At 35.8% G+C, this 22622-nt stretch overlaps 4 protein-coding genes across 4 annotated transcripts; all 4 read right to left on the reverse strand.

The window, feature by feature from the left end:
- Positions 1–5513: 5513 nt before the first annotated feature.
- On the reverse strand, positions 5514–8660 carry LOC106420060 (delta-9 desaturase-like 1 protein). The gene is made up of 5 exons (XM_048740599.1): positions 8346–8660; positions 8227–8244; positions 7371–7511; positions 5808–5914; positions 5514–5712 (listed from the first exon to the last, which is right to left on the reverse strand). The coding sequence occupies exons 1-5, from the start codon at positions 8658–8660 to the stop codon at positions 5514–5516; spliced, it is 780 nt and encodes a 259-aa protein (XP_048596556.1).
- Positions 8661–9672: 1012 nt separating this feature from the next.
- Positions 9673–13710, reverse strand: LOC106419876 (delta-9 acyl-lipid desaturase 1-like). Its single transcript, XM_013860719.3, has 5 exons — positions 13275–13710; positions 11571–11711; positions 11314–11454; positions 11060–11166; positions 9673–10050 (listed from the first exon to the last, which is right to left on the reverse strand). Exons 1-5 carry the CDS (start codon positions 13596–13598, stop codon positions 9852–9854), a joined length of 912 nt encoding a protein of 303 aa, XP_013716173.1. The 5' UTR covers positions 13599–13710; the 3' UTR covers positions 9673–9851.
- A 143-nt stretch (positions 13711–13853) lies between these two features.
- On the reverse strand, positions 13854–20772 carry LOC125578647 (putative nuclease HARBI1). Its single transcript, XM_048741948.1, has 2 exons — positions 17774–20772; positions 13854–16371 (listed from the first exon to the last, which is right to left on the reverse strand). The coding sequence occupies exon 2, from the start codon at positions 15890–15892 to the stop codon at positions 14564–14566; it is 1329 nt and encodes a 442-aa protein (XP_048597905.1). The 5' UTR covers positions 15893–16371; positions 17774–20772; the 3' UTR covers positions 13854–14563.
- LOC125578250 (glutathione S-transferase T3-like) lies at positions 16591–17457 on the reverse strand. Its single transcript, XM_048740600.1, has one exon. It carries the CDS (start codon positions 17455–17457, stop codon positions 16591–16593), a length of 867 nt encoding a protein of 288 aa, XP_048596557.1.
- Positions 20773–22622: the final 1850 nt, after the last annotated feature.

Consider the following 22622-nt stretch of genomic DNA (forward strand, 5'->3'; position numbering starts at 1 on the left):
ACTTGCCAAGAAGTACTTTGCACATCAGGCTTTCCGGGTGGTTTAAGACTCGCCAGCTTAACTTAGCAAGAAAGGCATCGTTGTAGCATTGTACATCGCGGAAACCTAATCCTCCTTCCGAAGCATGTTTTGTCATTGTTGACCATGCGACCCAAGCCATTTTCCGTGTCCCGTCATTGCTGTCCCACCAGAAGCGCGTAAATGCGGATTGTATTCTATTGCAAAGAGAGACAGGAAGCTTGAAGCAAGTCATCGAGTGGGAGGGGATTGGCGTTAGGACGCTTTTCAGCATGGTGAGTTTCCCGGCTGTAGAGAGGAATCTATTTGACCAGCTCTTCGCTTTCTGTTTTATTCTCTCCACAATCGCAGTGAAGAGATCTTTTTTCCGTCTACCGAAGTGTTCGGGCAAGCCAAGGTATTTGCCAATACCTCCCTCTTTCTGAATCTGCAGCACGTCTTTGATGGCTGTCTTTAAAGGTCCCGGCGCTTTGGAAGAGAAGGTGACAGTCGACTTGTTTGGGTTGATTGTCTGACCCGACGCTAACTCGTATTGTTTCAGGATAGAAACCAGAGCCGAGCTGCTGTCCTTGTCCGCTTTAATGAAGAACATAGTGTCATCGGCAAAGAGGAGGTGGTTAACCTGAGGGCAGCCCCTGGCTACTCTGATCCCCTCCATGCTGTCGTCCGCTTGCGCATTGTTACACAGCCCCGAGAGCACTTCACTACACAAGATGAATATGTATGGTGATAGTGGGTCTCCTTGTCGGATTCCCCTGCTCGGTTTAACTCTTCCTCTAGGCGAGCCGTTGATGAGGAAGGCGTAGGTAACAGATGTGATGCAAGCCATGATCAGGTCGACCCATTTTGCGTGGAATCCCAGCCGCAATAATACTCTCCGAATGAATCCCCATTCGAGTCTGTCATAAGCTTTGCTCATGTCAGTTTTCACCGCCATTGAGACTCTCTGTTTTGCTTTGGACGTCTTTAAGTAGTGGAGGACTTCATGTGTAATGAGGACGTTATCCGAAATCGCTCTCCCAGGGACGAATGCGGACTGGTTTTCAGAGATGACCTGAGCTAGCAGTGGTTGCATACGCTTTGTCAAGATCTTGGAGAAGATCTTGTAGTAAACGTTGCACAAGGCTATGGGCCTGTAGTCCGAGACGGCTTTCGGATTCTGGATCTTTGGGATTAGTCGGACAAAGGTTTCATTGATCTTCTCGGGTAGAAAGCCAGTTTCGAAGAATTTCTGCACCTCCAGCACTATGTCCACTCCAATAGAATCCCAGTTCGAATGGAAAAAGCTCGCAGAGAAACCGTCCGGGCCGGGCGCTTTGTCGGCGTGAACTGAGAAGATAGCGTCTTTGATCTCTGTTGCGCTGGGGATGGAGACAAGTCGCTCATTGTCCTCCGCTGTAATCTTGGGTGTTAGGGCCCTTTCTACTATATCCAAGTCGTCTCTACCAGCGCTGGTGAACAGGTCCTTGAAGTAGTTTATTATCACTGTGGAGATCTGCCCCTCCTTATAGACCATATTCCCCTCGGCGTCTTCGATTACTGAGAAGGAGTTTGCCCGCTTTCTATTTTTTGTGGCTGCATGAAAATACCCAGAGTTGCGATCCCCAAGTCTGAGCCAGAGTAGGCGGCTCCGTTGTTTCCAATACGCTTCCTCATCCGCGTAAGCTTTCTTCAAATCTTCAGAGATTTTTCGGATCAGCGCAAGATCATTAGCTGTGCTTGAAAGGGCCTCTTCTAACTCCATCTTCTTTTCTACTATTTTTTCTCTGCTGTTGAGATGCTTATTCTTGTGCCATATGGAGATTGCACTTCGAACCCGAGCTATACGATGGCTGATTGGTTTGTTGGCTTCTTCTTTCCACGCATCTACTATAAGTTGGGTGGCTTCAGGGTTATCTTTTAAACGCCTATCGTATCTAAAAAGCCCCTTCCCTTTTTTCTTTCCTGGTTCAAATACAGACAGCAGTGGTCTATGATCAGAGCCTTCGTACGCCATATACATGCTTCTTGCTGTTGGATATATTTCCGCCCATTTGGAGTTTGCAGCGGCTCTGTCTAGCCTGCAGCGTACATAGTGGATTCCTCTCTGTCCGCGCCATGACAGGGAGTCACCCGAGTATTGTAGATCATAGAGGTCGTTCTCGGCATAGAAAGTACGCATGTCGCTAAAAGATCCTTCAGCTCTGGTCGGGCCACCTTCTTTGTCTTCCCTGCTGAGTAAGTCATTGAAGTCGCCAGTGATAAACCATGGGGCATCACGTGATTCAGCAAGTGTCGTGAGATGGTTCCATAACAAACGACGTTTCTGCGAGTCTGAGTCTCCATAAATGAAAGAGGCAAAGAAAACTTTTCCTTCATAAGTAATGCAAGTGTCTACAAGATTGGGTGTTGCATCTAACACCTCAAGGGTTATCTTTTCCTTCCAAAATAAACCCAATCCTCCAGCTCCATGCCCGGCTGGTGGTATAATATAGTGGAATTCGTAGCCTGAGTGCTTGAATTTGTCTAAGACGACCTCAGTGGGATTTTTTGACTCCATCAAGAAGAAGATGTCCGGTGAAATGGTTTTACTGATTTCCCGGATTCTCTGGCCTGTCAAGGGATTCCCCAACCCTTGACAGTTCCATATCATAATTTTTAAGGACCGGGAAGTGACGGATTCTGAAAATCCGTCTTCCTTCTCTTTGATGTAGCCGGTATGAGCTTGCACAGCGGTTGGTTCTCGGAGTTGCTTGTGCTTGAGTTTTCCCTCGTGTTTGCTCTAGGTGCACCAGCACCGGTTTTGTTTTGAGATCTTCTTCTTCTTGGTGACTCTGTTTCTTTGCTTGTCTGAATTTTTCGCCGGCAGAGTGGTGGTTTAGTTACTTGTACCTTACGCTTGCGTAGGCTTGTGCCAATTAAAGGAGCAGGACTCCCCGCGACCTTCCTTGTGCCTGGGGGTCTCCCTAGTCGCTTTTTCATCGCAGGCTCAGGTGAAGGACCAGGAGCAGGTCCCAGACGAAGTTTAGCAGATGGAGGGGGGCCTATTCACTTAATCATCAGTTTCTTTAATATAGCCTTTCCATGCATACTTTCTTGTGTAGTTTTCACTATCTATTTCTTTATATATAGAGCGTTAAGGTTTCATTTTCGAACTTTTGGATACTAGAGTTGTGGGCTAGCGCAATAAAAATAGTTTCGAGCTTCATTTTTGGGTTTGTTTGGAGTTTGAGACAATTTCTAAAGGTTTATTCTGTTTTTTCTTTTAAAATAGAATAACTCTATAATAGAGTTGGATGTTGCTCCAATGGTACTCTATTTTAGAGTGAAAAATTGAGTGATGAACAAAAACTAAAAAAATTACTCTATATATAGAGTAAAAAATAGGCTTACACCATTATAGAGTAAAATATAGAGTACAAGCATTTTTACTCTAAATTCAAATTTAGAAGGAAAATTAGAGTAGAGTTGGAAATATCCAAGGAAGAAATCAATGGACTATATCTTAGGTTTGGCTCATAGACGTTTTATTTTCAATATTGTTTTGGTAATGTAATTAACCCTGTACATGTTTTGCCAACTAAAGCTTCTCACATCATAGTTTGTAACTTTTTCGTTACAAAGTAACTCTAGTACGTACATAGCCTTCTTCATGACGGTAGCAACCATTTTTCTGCCTGCTTTTGTTCAATCCGCTTCTTTCGTTTTCTTTTTGCTTTTTTTGGTCAAATGTTTTCTTGTTGCTTAATTCTAATTTTCTTGCATGTTTTCCTGAAAAACAATCTAACAACGACAGTATTATATGTTTATAAATAAGCCAATGATAAATCTAGTGGCTTACAATACTGACATTGCTTTGTCACGATGTGGTTTGCAAACTTCATTACGCATACTAAAATTTCGCTCATACGAAAACGGACGTAAATTAATTGAGTAGGGTTGGTTTCAGACTTTCAGTACCATACACGGGATGACAACAAAACACCGCGCATAGTATACAATAGTATTACAAGTGTTACGTTAACCAAAATTAAAGCTTGAGGCATCTTTCATTATAATCTATCTAAAGCCAATATAGAAATCCCAATCTCTTTTGTAACTTGAAAGCAACTGAAGAATTTGTACATACCAAATGAAATGTCATTAGTATATGTATTCTTGATGAATCATTATTGAGCAAAGATACGTATTTACATACCAAACGTTACAAGAAGTGTCATTGGTCTTCCAGGTTCGGCTTCCCCAAATATGACAAAGAGAGTTGATGCACAAGTCACATGATGCTCCATTGCTACCCCCAATACCCTACATATACGCCAACATTACAACTATTTGTCATTTTTATTAATACTTGTAATAATAGACAAACGCATTCCCCAAGTAAGAAGACAAACGCATTCTTGTAGGTATATATATCTTCAAGATATTCTTTTGGAAAGTAATGAACATATAAAGCAGAAAGAAAAACAAAGAGTTAAATATCATCATTCCCCAAGTAAGAAGACAAACCACCAAAGTAATAGAGGAGGAAACCAAATGCTAGAATGTGGTAAAGAACCGTTCTTTGAAGGAATCTATAATACCATTGCCTCTTTAAGTATTCCACATTTGTCCTTCTCCCACACTGTGCCATTACAATATGATATTGAGCTTTGATTGTGATTAAAGTAAACTAATCTTCTTAATTACACCCAATAGTTAATTGCCTTTTCTACAAGATAACCGGTAAATAGCCATATATGGCTGAACCAAAACCCTTCTTTAGGACTATGTGGGTCCCTATCAGCGGCGTGCCATCGAAAAAGGCACTCGCCTCGGACTTCCGATTAATATGATTTTTTTAGGACTCCAAAATTTAAAATAATTTCTAATATAGTGGTTTAGATTTATTTAAAAGAAAAACAATTCGAGAGATTTGACTAACTCACTTTCTGAATCAATTTATTTTTCTTATATGACATAATATAGTATATTTACTTAATAAATTTATTTTTTTACAGTGTTAGAGTTGTGTATTTGATGAATATGATATATTGTATTAGAAAATTATTTTCATTATAATTATAAAATAAGATTATTTTAAAAATTTCTCTTAGGCCCCCAAAATCTTTAGCACGGCACTGGTCCCTATCAGAGTCTGTAAACTGGTGATGGTATCGATGTGTGCTTACCCGATCAATTGGATCTCCCAGTTACAAAAAAAAAAATGTTCCTGGTTTAAGATAGAATTGAAAGGTACTAAGAATCGAAGGATTTTTAGGTTGTTAAAAATTCATATAAATATCTAGCTAGACAAAATAGCTAAAATACCATAAATAATATTCTGATAAATATTAATCTAAAAGGGTGTACAGATCGACATGTTCTTGCAGCGTGCAATGTAAGTTAATTTGTTTGAATCAGACTAGTTTTACATGTTCATGAGAACTGATTGTTAAAAACAAAAGAACGAGTAATGAATATATGTAATGAAGACAACAGTGTTGAAAGTGAAATATATAGGTTTAGAGTTGAGATTAACGAGCGAAAGCCAGCTTCCGTTTCTGAGCTTCTGATGGCAATTTGACGTCAGTGGCTAAACCGAGAGCCTGGAAGAACGAAATGAGGTACCAACTTAAGTCTACCTGATACCATTCCAGTCCATACCTAGCCGAGGTTTCAAAGGCATGGTGGTTGTTGTGCCAGCTTTCTCCCATTGTGAATGGTCCCAGCCACCTACACCATTCCACAAGTATTACTCAATATCATTTTCGGTTAAGGTGTTATGGATTGATTATGTCTCTAAAAAAACTACTAGAGATAATATATACCAAATGTTACGAGATGTGTCCTTGGTGTTCCAGGCTCGTGAGCCCCAAATATGGCAAGCCGAGTTTACGATCCCAGTCCCATGATAAGTGATTGTTCCTCCAACACCCTGTTGCAAATTAGTTTCACTAGATAGATGAGAATTTTCTTGTTCGTTTATATATGTTTTAACATTAATACAATAAAACTTTCTTACCACGCCGCAAGTTAGGTAAGGTAGGCCACCCCACAAATAGACGAGGGTCCAAAACGTCATGATGTGGAGACAAATTGTGTTTCGTAGAAACCTATAGAACCATTGCTGTTTCAAGTCCATCACGTTGTCACGTCCTCCACACTGTTTACATTAATTTGCATGGTTGCAACATGTACGTACGTTAGCCATTGTTTTATCATAAGAATCTTGGTTTGTTAAAGCCCTTTTTCAAAAAAAAAAATATTGGTTTGTTAGAGACGTTGCCGGTCCGAGGTCTCGTGGCTACTAAGACCATCTCCATCCCAACTCTATAATTTACTGTAAAATGAAGTGGAAAATAGAGTAATGAAAAAACAAAAAAAAGTGATTACTCTATAAATAGAGTGATTTTTTATTGTTTGTTCATATTCCATTTTTTACTCCATATTTGGAATAAATTATAGAGTGGAGATGGAGATGCCCTAAAGCACACTATAAAAATATGCCCTCTAATAACAACAATTTTTTTTGAAAAAAAAAACTTTTAAAATCAAGCTAAACAAAAAGCCAAAATTGTTTTCACAATGCTGCAATTTCAACAGAAAACGTAATAGATTAATCTACTACACTGTTAAAATTATGATTCTAAAATATTCATCTCCATTGAACAGGTTACCAGAGAATACCATTGGTTTCATATTACATCAATTTCTTTTGTATCAACTTAGCTGATTTCTTATTTTGTTTACAGCATCACTTTCTAGAAATGCATGAAATTTATAATAGCTTTATTTTATTAAAGTGAAAAAAACAGAACAATACATAAACTGATAAATATAACACAAGACAATGGTCGCTTTAAAATCTGTTTAATTTGTAAAATTACGGAATTTTCAATTGTCTAAGAGTATTAGAACCAAACAATTATTTTCATGGGTGTTCTTATTTTTAAATATATAGATAAAAATAATTGGGAGAAAAATAGGATAATAAAAGTGGAAAGTTGAATCATCTATGGTAAATAGCATTGATTTGAAAAGATAATTAGAGGTTTTGGTTTTTAGTTGATTTTTATTTTTTATTATTATTATTTTGTTCAATTTGATTTTTATTTTATAATTTGTAAACGAAAAGAACAAAAGTCTGATTCCTTTTACTTCTTTTTTTTTATATGTCAACTGATGTGTTTGCACAAACATGGCTTGTAGCAGAATCTTTCAGTTATCGCAAACTCATACTTGCATCCGTGAAGAATATTTAAAAGAAGTAAAGAACTCAAGCCACTTGACCAAAGAGAGTTAACATTTATATAACTTTGGCGCCTAAAACCTAGTTTTATGGGATTTAGTCCAATGCGACCCAGGGTAAAGATATTATAACGTTGTGTTACCTTTTCTCTGATATAACTGCTGTCAAATATCCAGAAGACATGGCTGAACCAGAAACCTTCAATGGGGCTATGTGGGTCACGGTCCGAATCTGTGAACTGGTGATGGAACCTATGCAGTGCCGGTCCGGACTTGTCCGGTGCCTAAAGCGAACAATAAAAATATTACCCTTTAACTACAGTTAAAATTTTATTATATTTTAAAATATAATCAAAATAGTCTCAGATATTAAAATTTAAATTAAATGATTACAAAAGATCTAAAGATTATTTGTAACTCATCTTGTCTGTTTTTTTTTAATTTATCTTTTAAGTTCACTTAGTTAATTTCTAATACTAACTTTAATAGAGTTTTATACAAATACAAAGAAAAATGAACAAAATATATAGTATATTGATAAAGCAAAACATATAAGTACGATAACATCAACTTCACAACTTTATTGTTTTCATAGATTTTTGCAAAATATTAAATGTCTAGGATAGTTTTAAATTTTCTGAATTTCATGATTTTCTAACAATATTACAAAAACTTACAAAAAAATACAGAAGAGACATACATGCATGCATAATAATAAAGTTAGGATTGCTGAAACGTGTAACCAAATTTTCCGTATTCATGATTGAAAAAATCTTTAGTAGATGCAATTTATCAGAAAAGGAAAAATTAGGAAAATCAAAATAAATGCAGTGGGCCTCGAACCTCGCACATGAAGGACAACACTAGAAGTTGAAGACCACTAGACTAACATGAACTTCAGCAAATTTGGCGCCCCTCTATTACTTATTATTATGGCGCCTAAAGCCCTAACTTCATGGGCTTTAGCCCAAGGCCGGCCCTGAACCTATGTGTGCTCACCCAATCTATTGGATGACCCTTTCCAAAAAGACAAATGAAATAGATGAGTATACAGTTACAAAAAAAAGGTGAGTATACATGTGTGTCTCATGTTTGTTTTCAGTTTAAATGATATTTACCTGAAGCGCGAAAAGGGCAGAATAAGCAAATGAATATTCAAGCCATTTAGGTAGCTTAAAGCTCCGATGAGCCAAGTTTCTATGGTACGAGAACGTAATGCTGAGGGCAGACATCATAGCGAGAATAACACCGAATAGGAGAGCTTCCCATTTGAAGTTAAAAGGAGCCAAGATACACAACAAATGCACTGTCCCAACAGAGGAGGCTTTCATTACATCGATCCATGTCCATTTCCTAAAGATATATGATCTTTTTTCCTTACGCACAGGTTTTCGGCTAGAGCCAGAGCCATCTTCTTTGGTGGTATCATCCATCGCGGACTAATGGGTTTTGTGTTTCGAGATCTATGATTTAGCAAATGTTTGATTGTATATATATATGGGATGATGTTGGTGCATTCAGGCGTAATGTTATGAATTTGAGTAATCACCACTACTTAACAACGAAATAACTTACTTGCACTCTTCCTCGCATTTGCCTATTGGCTCCAAATGAGGATTTAGTTAGGAAAGAAATAAAGCCATTTGGTTGGCCAATTTTCTTCGTATCCATTAAGGTTTTTTTTCTTTCGATAAGTTATCCATTAGTGTTTTTTTTTGGTAGACAAGCTATCCATTAATGTTTTGCGTAGCGATCCTGATCATTTATTGGTTACTCCAAGAATTACGAGCTAAGCATAATAAGCACATGTACAGCATGGACATTTGTAACTATTATATGGGTAGTTTACGAATGCTTTTACGTCATAAAATTACACGCATGCGCATATTGATACCTCTTGACATTTAGGAAATTGTAAAACATTTGTATCTACAAATGTTTCTAGTTTTAAATAGTGAACGTCCATAAACTTTAAGCTTGTTTCCTCTGTAATTTGTTTGATCAATTCACTATCTTAGTGTATGATTGATTAGTGCATGTGAATATCTCGTTTATTGTATTGTTTTATGATATCACATATTCACACTTCAAAATTCCTTATACTGCATAATCATCAATTAATACGTTTTAATAGTATACCCTTTCCGTGCACACTTTGTTGGTAGTTTTCAGTATATACTTATTCGTATATAGAGCGTTAATGTTTCATTTTCGAAGTTTGTGGATACTAGAGTTGCGGGCTAGAGTTAAGGGCAATAAAAGTTTTGTTTTGAGCTCCTTTATTGGGTTTATTTGGGGACCGTGGAAATCGATGGTTGATAGATAGAGTACTACATAGTAGGTCTGGCTGCGTTTTAGGTTTGGTCCTAGAAGTTTGATTTTCAATTTTATTTAATGAAACCTTGTGTTTTGTCAACTAAAGCTTCTCTCACAGAGTCAAAATCATAGTTTGCAACTTTAATCTTATAGCATGTTCGTTTCCAATACCACACACGACATGACAGCGAAAAACACCGCATAGCACAATGATATTACAAGTGTTACGTTTACCGAAAACTTTAAGCGTACGTAGACATTAACGTAAACTTAACGGAGACGAGAAATCGAGCTAATATCCTCCATTTTCAACGAACCAAAGCCATACGCCGTCGTTGACTCTCTGAAGGGAGCTTAACGTCAGTAGCCAAACCGATAATCTCGAGGAAGCGGACGATGTACCAAGATATGTCGATTTGCCACCATTCCAAGCCTTGTCTCGCGGATGACTCGAACGCGTGGTGATTGTTGTGCCAGCTCTCTCCAAATGAGAATACAGACAGCCACCTATTTACCATTTTCTACCACTTAATTATTTTCTTCAAAAATAATTATCATTATATATTGCCAATTTAAAAAAATGCGTATACATGCACCCCACTCCCCAAATTTACATGCATGCATAGACCTTCCCCCATTTATTTATTTGTTAAAAAGGTTTTTTATTCGTTCTGTACATCTTAGCGAGTCAGGGACCAAAACAAGTTTGCATCAGTCTGAAAGTCCGGGAAAATCTATGCATAGGACTTTTGTCTTCGACTGGTTGTGTTACAAATAGTATTAGCTTCCAAATAATAATTTATTCACTTTATTATCATTTATCAGCTTAAATATGTTTCAACTTTAAAATATATTTAGTTCATAGTCTAAGAAAATAATTGTTAATAATATATCTTTGCTAAGTTTAAAATTCAAATATGAACCACGGATTAAAAGTTGTTTGCGTGTACAATCTTACTAAGTATTTTCTTAAATCAAACAGTGAAAACAAAATCTACTTAAAAAATAAAATACACAATTTAGAACAATGTACGTGGTATTAACTGAGATGGACCATACAAAAAAAAAACAAAGTCAAATATATACGTATGTCGTGTTTATGGATGATGAACTAAATAAATGCCTTTGAAATTGGCCAAAATGAGTTTCTATTTCAGACGATTTGTACTCATCTGCATATCAGACTTACAATTGTGTTGTTTTTTCCTAGTTGGTCAATCTAGTTTAAATTGAACGTTTTCTTGGAAAATGTGAAATTTAATATCTTGACCAACCTTGTCAAACAGAAGTGGTTGGTTGAGGCTTTTTTTTTTTTTTTTTTTGGTAAAATGTTAAATTTGGTTGAGGCATCTTTCATTTAACTAGCTAAAATATAAATTATCTATGGTCAATAGAAATCCCAATATATTTTATAAATTGAAATTAGCGACTGAAGAATTTGTGTATACATAATGAAATGACACTAGTATATGCACTCATTATGAATCATTGTTGATCAAAGATTTGTACTACGTACCAAACGTTACGAGAAGTGTCATTTGTCTTCCAGGTTCGGCTTCCCCAAATATGGCAAAGAGAGTTGATGCAGCAAGTTACATGATGCTCCATTGCTACCCCAATACCCTATACACCCATTATTACAATTTTTTTTATATCATTTTTAGTATTAATAGACAAATGCATTAGTCATATATATAGTCGTTTACACGCTTTTTGGCAAAGATTCAAAAATAAAATGGAAAAGTAAAATAAAACAAGAGAGAATATTACCATTCCCCAAGTAAGAAAAGATAAACCACCACAGTAATAGAGGAGGAAACCAAATGCTAAAATGTGGTACATGACCGTTCTTTGAAGAAATTTATAATACCACTGCCTCTTTAAGTCTTCCACATTTGTCCTTCTCCCACACTGTGCCATTATAATATGATATTAAACTTTGATCAAACAAAAAAATATGATATTAAACTTTGATTGTGATCTAAGTAAACTAATCTTGTTACTTAGCACCCCCAATAGTTAATTACCTTCTCTACAAGATAACCAGTATCAAATAGCCATAGGAGATGGCTGAACCAGAACCCTTCCCTTGGACTATGTGGGTCCCTATCCGAGTCTGTGAACTGGTGATGGTATCGATGTGTGCTCACCCAATCAATCGGATCTCCCTGTTACAAACAAAATAAATATTCATTGTTTAGGACAGAATAAATAGCTGGTTATAAAATTTATAAATATTATGAATAAATGGAACTAAAAAATAGAATGCAAGTGAAAAGAATAAGAGAAATTATGGAATAAAAGATGGAATTCTATTCTATATCATTCCATTTCATTCATGAACTTTATAATCATGTGTTTTATGACTACATTCCATTTATTATACATTCCATAAAAAATTATTGTAATGAGATTTGTTTTTATTCCATCCAAATGGTTAAAAAAATTTGAAATCTACGTGAATTAGTCATTCTATACAATTTTATTCTAAAAACAAATTTGTAGTCTGATAAATGTTAAATCCAAAAATTTAGTGGTTGAGTATTCTTCTTTTTTATGAGTCCACACAAGATCAGACCTACGATTTGTAGCATTCTGTGGATTTTTTCGACAAAACTGTGATAAATATTAGTTTTGTTAAAGATTGATGGTTGCATCCAGTGATCCATTTATATATAGTAACTCAACCGGTCAAACTAATTAAGAAATTATGTAGCTTCTATTGCACTCGTGTTGTGTATGGAATTTAGGAACTACGAAAACACATGTGAGGTACAAAAGTGTTGCAGATTGAGTGTCAAACAGAAAGACTAATAATTAATTTGGACTAGTATCTCAGATTTGTAACCATAATTATATAGATAAAATTTTGAGACTATTTTGCAACTCCTATGGGAATAGTTGCTAAAATTAGGTACACTTGTCACATTTAAATTACTTTGCAACTAATCAGTAACTAAACTTTTGCAACAACAAACGTAGTTTCACTTTAAGGGGGTGTTAGTGGAAATTGGATTTATAATGAGTTTTAGAATTTTCAAGTCTAGTGTTATTAGTTTATAGATTTTCACATTCTCATTAAAATCTAATGTTATTGGTTTGATGATTCTATAATTCTATAAAAAATCATTTGTTATTCAAAAAGTTTAGATTTTAATGATTCTACAAATCTATTAAAATAAGTGTTATTGGGAGTTAAATTCTTAACATTTTAACTCACAAAACAAGATTTTGAGAATAGTACATGTTTCCTTTGAATTCTTAGAATCATTACATTACTTTATTTTCATAGATTTTTACAATATACAAAATTCTCTACAACTCTTTCTAAATTTAACAAATCTATCAACTTTTAAAATCAACAAATTCTATAGAAATCTAAGTTCCACTAACACCCCTAAGTTGTAATATATTGCTAATGTTTTGCAACCATGCTATTTAATTGCAAAGATACCTCATATGTGTCACAATAAAATAACAGAATTATAACCAATAAATTTGGTCATACATTTGCGACTAATATATGATGTTTTTATTCTAGTTACAAAACAATTGCAAAAACATTAACATGAGTCATATATATTTGCAACTACCAGTTGTAGTTGCAGAATAAGTCACTAATTTGATGTTTTCTTGTAGTGACAGTAGGGTTCAAATGCATGTTGTTAATAAAACAAATAAAAGATTGTTAAAATAAAAATGTGAAAAAATAGAAAATAAAGAGAGCGAACCTGAATGGCAAGGAGGCCACAATAAGCAAACAAATACTCGAGCCATTTAGGGACTTTGAAGCTCCGGTGAGCCAAGTTACGGTGGTAAGAGACGGTAATACCGAGCCCACCCACCGTATAGACAACGAGTGCAACCCGTAAAGCTGGCCAAGTGAAATTGAAAGGAGCTAAGAGGCAGAGGAAATGCACAAAGAAAGAAGCAAAAGCTTTCACAATGTCCAGTCTCCTCCACTTTCTTTCCCAAATTGCCCTCTTTCTCCTCCCCATCTCAGCCTTGTCCTCTACGTTTTTCCGGTGATTTTCCTCCTCCGATGACATTGACATTTTGTAGTAATTTTTTTAGTGAAAGTCGATGAAACAAAAAGACTATCTTGGATCTGAAGTTTGCACAAAGAGTGCTATGATGGTTTTTTGTGAGTAAGGTTGTGAATGAGTATCGTTGTTATTTATAGTAACTTGGAGGGGAAGGAGGAATTAAATAGATTGGACTGACTTACTAACGGACGCCGTAATTTATTCTCTAATGCATGCACATACACGTGCCTAGGTTTCCGGGGGATTAAGGCGTGATTCAAATTTGTGGGGCACGAGGTTTTGGCATTCGCCTTGTGCATGCTCCCTTTTCATATTATCTGTAAATTGTTGGCTTGTTACAGTTGGGAAGTAGTCGTTAATACTAGCTACATTAACTTGCTGTGTTTATATAAAGTTAAAAACAAAAAAATTTACAATCCTTGGATAGATGCATCATGCATGTAACTATGTAAGCATAAAGATGTCACAAAACTCGTATTGATATTGTAGTGATTGTGATTTATATGCATATATATTATTTTGTGGCTCTCTCTCTGCTTGCCTCCTCCTAAAATCACAGAGACAAGCTGATATGTCGTTCTAGGTTATGTCTGTGAAAACTGATGTAATGGCATTCATGTGTGTGTGAGAGAGAGAGAGAGAGAGAGATACAAACTTAAGAAAGAGAGAGAGAGATACAAACTTAGAGCATCATTATCCCACAACTCCATTAAGGGTCTCTTGAGATAAAATTAATAATATTTAAGACATAAAGGTGTTAAAGAGACTTTGTCAAGAACCTTGAGTTTTTGATGTCTGCATTGCAAGTCTCTTGCTTTGGAGTTCTTGAAAATAAAATAATATTAAATATTTATTTAAAAACTTATATTTTTTAGTAAATAAAAGACAACATATTAAACATAGATTTTAAATTAAAAACATGAAAACAAAGGTTATTAAAATGAACGAGAATTATTTGAAATAAGCAGGAGAGCTCAGTTGTTGTTTTCACCACCTCCAAATCTACGCCATATGTGTTCAACCAAATCATCTTTCAGTTGTTGATGCTTTTGTGTATCACGAATTCTTGTTCGAACACCCATCATATTTGCGATATTTGAAGGGATATCTGTAGAATACGTGAGATCAACATGTGAACTTCCTTGGTCTTCTCCTTGTTGGAACCCTCGAACATCAAATTGTGTGTAACCATCTCTTTCGTTTTCTACGATCATATTATGGAGTATGATACATGCTCTCATAATCTTCCCAATTTTGGTTTTATCCCAACTCCTCGCAGGATTTTTAATAATGCCAAAACGAGCTTGCAAGACTCCAAAAGCCCGCTCTACATCTTTTCGGGCAGCTTCTTGATGCTGAGCAAATAAAACTGCTTGCGGCCCTTGTGGTATACGAATAGATTGGATAAAAGTTGACCATTTCGGATAAATACCATCGGTGAGATAGTAAGCCATATTATACTGATGTTCGTTGACAGAGAAAGTGACTTTCGGAGCTTGACCATTTATTATGTCATCAAAAACTGGTGAACGATCAAGAACATTGATATCATTTAACGTACCTGGAGGTCCAAAAAACGCATGCCATATCCAGAGATCATATGAAGCAACCGCCTCTAAAACGATTGTTGGTTTACCTGAACCACGAGCATATTGCCCTTTCCAAGCGGTGGGACAATTCTTCCACTCCCAATGCATACAATCGATGCTTCCTATCATCCCGGGAAAGCCACGATACTCTCCAATATCAAGTAGACGTTGAAGATCAGCTGGTGTTGGTTTTCTTAGGTATTCTTCGCCGAACAAATATATTATTCCTTCCACGAAATTTTCTACACATAACCGAGTTGTTGTTTCACCGAGCCGGAGGTATTCGTCGACGGTATCAGCTGCAGAACCATATGCCAAGACACGAATGGCGGCGGTACACTTTTGAAGTGGAGAGAGACTATTCCTTCCGAGACCATCTTTTGTTTCCCGAAAATATTGAACTTCGTTGGAGAGTCGATCCACAATGTGCATGAATAATGGCTTGTTCATTCTAAAACGTCGTCGGAATAAATTAGGAGGATACGTTGGAGTTTGACTGAAATAATCGTTCCATAAACGATTATGCCCTTCTTCACGATGTCTTTCAATATAAACTCGTTTTTTTCTTTTTTTTCTTCGTTCTTCTTGATTAGCTTGAATGGTAAAATCCTCAAATGCTTGATCAAAATGTTGATCAAAAAGCTCATCAAATGTATCATCAAATGTATCATCAAAAGCATCATCAAAAGTGTTTTGAGAAGAAGAGGAAGCCATTAACGTGATTAAAAAGAGTTTAAATAGAGAGTGACTAAGAGTTTAACGTGAAGAAAGAAATTAATTAGGTGTTGAAGTGTTTATAAAGTGAGAGATTAAGAAGAACTTGTGAAGGAAGAAAGTGATTATGTGTTTATAAAAGAGAAGTTTGAGAAAGTGATTACACTTGAGATAACTTGAGAGAGATAGAAGGACTTGAGATGGCAGTTTGATACTGAGAGAGATAGAAGAAGTTTCATTTATATAAAATTTGAAGCCTTGTGTCCGTGATATACAAAACAATACAAGACTTGGCAGATAGACATGTGATACAATAATACACAATAAACTGTGTGTCCGTGACATGAGCTATGCTACAATAAAGTGTGTGTCCGTGACATGAGCTATGCTCCAACGTCTCTCTTGTCTTTTCCTTCACATGTGTGTTTGTGACTCACTGTCTCCTTGTCTTTTCTTCACTCACGCTCCAATGCTCCAGTCTGCCAAGAAAGAAAAACGTAATATAAATTTAACTAAGATTAATAAGTTCATATAGCAAGAGCAATAAACGCAACAGAACAATATCATATATTAAAACGTTACCAACACGTGGAACAACAACAAGATAAAGATCAACTAAAACAAACTTTTAAACGAACTCTTAAAACACGTGAAACAACAACAAGTTCAACTAACACACTCTTAAACCAATACTTCAACTAGTTAGACAACAACTCATACATGAGCTTTTTCCTTAGATCATTTTCGACCTCATCTAAGGGTTCTTGCTTTGCAAGTAAGCGGTCAAGTAACCGCATTTTTGTTATCCTGTCCTTGGAGACCAAATCTTTTTGTTTAATTTCCCACATAGTCTGAAACTGTGACAGCGTTTCCTCCCCCTTGGCATTCTTCTTGTTCTTCCCTTTTGCTGCCTTAACACCCGGGGGACGCTCCTCCTCAGTCGCTGTTTGAGGTGCGTGTGAATTGTCAGACTGTGAACCCTCATCTAACTTCCTCCTTTTAGTGTTTCCTTCGTTTTTAGATGTAGCAGTGGCACACCATTTTTGATCATTCCGGAGCTCCTTCCAAGCGTGCTCAAGAATAAATTTTTTTCGGTGGTTGGTGAAGAAGATTTCATGAGCTCTGTTGAGAACATCATTCTCATTTTGCCCACTTGTCTTCTCTCTGGTTGCTGCTTCAAAAGACCCACAGAACTTGTTGACTTGATCATTGATCTTGTGCCAACGCTGCTTGCAATGAGTTGATTCTCGCTGTTCAGTGGCTGCAATCTTGGGACTTGCCGCAAAGTAAGTGGCGATCCTATTCCAGAATGCCCCAGAACGTTGCTCATTTCCCACAACTGGATCCTTGCTTGTGTTAAGCCAGGAGCTGATGAGCACCATATCTTCTACAGGCGTCCACATCCTGCGTTCCTTACGCTCTGCGGTAGTATCTTGAGGGACGCTTGAAGCTTCAGCTCTTTCAGTCCCAAAGACAGGGACTTGCGATGAAGAACCAAAGACACCATGTTGACTCGTAAGGAGATCAACATAGTTAGTACTCTGCCGGTATGGATCAGAATCCATCCCCGAGAACGTCACAAAAAGATAGAAAGAAAATAAGAAGAAAAAGAACACGGACAGAAAGATAGAAGGAAGAGAAGAAGAAGCTGAGACAGAAGAGAGAAAGCGAAGACACTATCTTAAATAGATGAAGAAGATTTTGGAGTTGACATCAACCTAACACATTTATCACACTTCAACCACGCTTTCTATCTAACCATCAACCTAGCCATTACACCTATTTATTACTAACTCAACCATAATATATCACTAAGCAGAACATTAACTACCTAACTCCACATCAAGGCGCTCATTAAATTGGACAGACGTAGACATTTACCTGTATTGCTCTGCTTTGCACTCTTCTGCTTTGAGGTTCCTTCCTCTTGCACCGTGGATCGTTGAGATTGAAAACATACAAACAGAGAAACCGGAAGTCAGAGACTACTAACTTGATCAACAATGTATTTGAGAAACCCACACACTCAAACAACAAGTCAGAACTTATACAAAACGATTTTATCAGTGATTTTTGAACATATCAAATTTGATCCATCCATACAACAAATCGATTTTGATCCATGAAAAATTAAAAAAAATTTCAGAACATGAGACAACAGAAGCTTTACCTTCGATTCGAGGAGAGTCACTGTGAGAGAGCTCCGTCGCCACCGACATACAGCTTTATCGCCATCGAGGAGAGCTCCGTCGCCGTCGAGGAGAGCTCCCGCACCGTAGAGGAGATCTCCGTCGCCACCGATACACTAAATCAAACCGCACAAACCCAAAAAGAAGAAGAAATTGCAATCAGAACAAGTTGAACAGAGATCACTCACATGCATGAGACAAAGAACCGGATTACCTTTCGATTAGAGACGAGCCACCGCGTAAAAGCTCCGGCGCCGTCGAGGAGAACCATCGAGAGAAGGATTCGACGAGAATCAACATGTAACAACCGATCATACCAACAAGAGGCTCAATCACAAGCATAATCTATCAAATCGCCAAACATATCGCCTTCGTCGAGAGCTTGAGAGAGAGAGAGAGAGAGAGAGAGAGAGAGAGAGAGAAAGACAAGTTTGAGATGCGTTTAATGCGTAACCAAACCTCCAGCCTCTCGTTTGTTGACACGCGTCCACCAGGAGGCGTTCCTTCACGAGACGACAAAACACACGTCTCTTGCGTTTTCTTCTTTTTTTAATTTTCTTTTAATCTAAAAAAAAGGAAGAGACGGGTTTAATTAACCGCGATAAAGATGCTCTAAATAGGTTTATTTCTTCTCTAGCGCCACTTTTCCATCGTATATGTATATTGTTGCAGTTGGGACGTTTAGTCGTCGTAACAGTTCCATTAACTTGTTAATATTATTGCTATAGGAAGCTAGAGATGATGCCTGGAAGCATAAAAGCTGACACGGAGCTCCATATCGACTGTTTAGTGTATATTATATACATTACATGTACTATGCTCATTTCTTAAATAAAACAAAGAATGTATTTAAGTACCCAAAAAAAATTATGAACTATTTTAGTATTTCTTATAACTGTATGGATGCTGGTTCAATGAATGTATGCATAGAACCTGGGAGATGGAGACTATTATCTGAGTAGATTCAGAAGTGGTGTTTGTAACATGCTGTTCTAAATCTTTTGTGTATTATTTTGGAAAAAAATAATATGTTTATTGTTGTCCAAATGTATTTTTCCAGCAAAAATCAAATTATGGGTCAAAGCACACATGCTGTCAAATAGAGATTTGCAAATCAAATCAAGATCATGTACAAAAACTTACAAGGTTGTCACAGAAATTTTTTTTTTTTTTGGGTGTAAATGTTAAATTGTCACAGAAATTCTTATATACGATATAAATTTTAACGGACATCATCCAACTATCCAAGAGTATAAAATAAATCTAACTTGATACGAGTGCCTATATTGGGTGAATTGTGAATTCTCAAGTCTCGAAACTGTTTAGGAAGGAAATTATATGTGTATGCATTTTTCTTTTAGTCCGCTCTCAATTACTACTATTCCCATGTGTGTGTCTAAGCATATACTCGTATGAACGAAATAAGATTCATTTCCAAAACCATGACATACCCATTCCTTCATTAAATAGACATACCCATACCTTATAAGTTTGAACTTGGTAGCAACAGCGGAATTCATTGTTATCCATCTAAACAGAATTTCAGATACCAAAAGCTTAAAATAATGGATATATCCAAATCTATTATTGATCTACAAAAAAAAAGAGTTCCTTGTATTTGTTCATTATATATATACATCAGCATCTATTAAATTTTATGTTACTATATATGCATCTCGATAAAATTACGAGTAGACAAACAAAAAAGGTATGAAAAATGACTTTGTTGGTCCATGTGAACGTTTATACACAGAATGTAGCCATTATCCATTCTATTCATTTTGAGTGCAAGATTTTCGTGACACCCATACGTACCATAACTTCGTACTCTCAACATCGTAACAACGAAAACATTAATCCCACGATCTTTGCGGGATGAAAAATGTTAAATGCCAATTTTATATACAAGATCAAATTTTGTATCTAGGAAGATCAAATTTCGTACACACAAGAATACTGGCTTACATTGTGTATCTTAGCTGGTTTTTACATGGAAGTTCTTTAACTCCTAAGCATCGTCATATAGTGGCCAATTATTGTATATGTAACGTTAAGACGGTTCCATGAAATGTTAATTAAGTTAAAATTTTGTTACAAATATAGCAATATTTTCGAAATCAGGTATACTACTGAAACGAAACACTTTGACTGATCAGCTTTAATACCCACATTTGTGTTCATTTGGTAAACTTGTGCATTATGGGATATCAATTTATGTTTATTTTGGACAGATCTTTGGGTTCAAAATTTCTGTGAAGAATGTTCTAAGGCAAATAAATCTTGAATTCACCAAGTTAGATACAAAATAAAATAAATAAAACAAGAGTTAATTAAAGATAAATCAAAACCACAACTGCACATAGAATGTATAAACTGCGGGCAGTATAACTATTGTAGTAGATGAACGATTTCAAGAGTACCCACAGGCAAAAATGCCATAGTTTCAACATCATAACTACAATAGACATTAATTAGACTTGGGGCCAAAAAGTCAATGACGCACCTGCAAACACCACAAATGGGCATACCCATTGTTTCTTTCTTTAACTAGTCTTCACCAGAAGTTGAAGTTATGTAAGTGTTATTTTTATTTAAATCGTTTTTAACCTATATCTCTCATAGGTCATTACATCAACGAGTAAATGTATTGAATCACAGATCTCAATGAAGAAAATGTGAAACTTCCTCTATTTCAGAGATTTTAATGGTACAATACAGGTCGGTGTCCAATCCAATTATGTCTGTTTTTGCTATCATTTAAGGCCATGCCTCGCCATTGATTCGAGCCTGTTCTGTAACTGTGTTTACTGGACTAAAATTTTAAATTTTAAATTCTACTCAACAGCATACGATATTTTGTCATGATGACACAATAATGAACCTGAGGATCAAACAGTTTTTATTTTTGGGAAAACCTGATGTCTGAATACGTCTGGGTTGTAAATAAGACCCCTGAACTCTAAAGTAAAATTGTTTTAACAATATTCGTTTTGAACACGAGATAGTTGAGCCAAACTACTAGTTTTGGCCTAAACAAGAAGAATGTTTTTTTTAAGAAAAAAAAAAAGAAGAAGAATGTTTTTGTATAACATTTTGTGTTATACTTGTCTTGGCACCTCGGTGGTTATGGTTTGCATGGACTCAGTTATGTGTACACTAAGGCTTGCCATGTGGTCTATATAATAATGATATGGATCAGTTTTAGAGCCAACGAATCTACACAAGGCATTCGCATAATTAAATATGATCCAAGGAAATTGCTAAAAATTAAACAGGAAAGCTTAATCTACCTTAAAAAGTTGATGCCATTTGTATTTTAGGATTAGATCTGAATTGAAGTATGTTTCAGTTTAGGTAGCGAGAGGAAGAGTTATTGCACCCATTCAATTATCAATTGTGGTGAGATCATGTGTATCCTTATCTTCTCTCTCAAATACAAATGTATATTATGGGCCTTTTCTTTCACCACACGGCCCATAAATTATGGACACACTCCAACTTCTTTGATTGACATCCCTTATATACTAAAGCACAAGTCATTTGACCAATAAAATTTTGATACATAAGCAATATTTTACAAAAAAAATATAAATAAAATTAATTAAAAAAACCTCCACGTTAACCCTATATTTTCTGTAATTGCAAATACTTAAATTCCTATATTTTCTCAAATGATCTCATTCACGTTCAAAATTAATTTTACCACTTTAAACAATTTTTCTCATAATTTTTCTATCTACAAATTTAGATACATGACCAATCAAACTAAAACACATTATATTTTGTTAAAAAAAAAGTCTATCAGAAAATTCAATGCAAGAAAAATAGTTTTAACACAGAACAAATTTTTTAAAGATATATTTTGTTTTAGATCCCTAAACTAGATTCTGACCCGCCCTACAAAGGGCGGGTATATTTTTGTTTAATTTTTTTTTAATTAATTTTATATTTGTGTTTTTTTTTGTTATGTTTGGGCATTTTATCCGGACCCGAAGATCCGATCTGAAACTGACCCGGAAAATTCTGGTTCGAATAGGAATCGAACCGATATTTTTATCCTATTGGATCTTGTTGTGGAGGACCCGCGGATCTTGGATCCGAACCGACCCGAATCCAAGACTCGAAGGGGGTCTGAAAATTTTAGTATATATTAGGTATATATGAGTGTTTCAGTATATTTTTGGTATCATGTATTTTTTTAAATATCGAATATGGGTTTTCGGGAATGATTTTGGATTTAGGGTAAAATTTTAGGTTCTTAAAAATATAATTCGGATAACATATAAGATTTCTGGTATTTTCATGTCTTTGGGGTCAGATTTTTGGGTTTTGGATATTTTTGGGTGTTTAAATATTTTCAGATATTGGTTTTAGGGTAATGGTTTGGATTTCAGATAAAATTTTAGATTTTCAAAAATATAACTGGGATAACAGAAAAATTCTGGATATTTAAATATTTTTAAGTTTTTTTGGGTTTTCTTTAGACCGAATCCAAACCGAACCCATTCCAGAACAGAACCAAACCTCTACAAATTCTAGTT

This window comes from Brassica napus, chromosome A9, assembly GCF_020379485.1.
Source record: "Brassica napus cultivar Da-Ae chromosome A9, Da-Ae, whole genome shotgun sequence".
NCBI lineage: Eukaryota > Viridiplantae > Streptophyta > Magnoliopsida > Brassicales > Brassicaceae > Brassica > Brassica napus.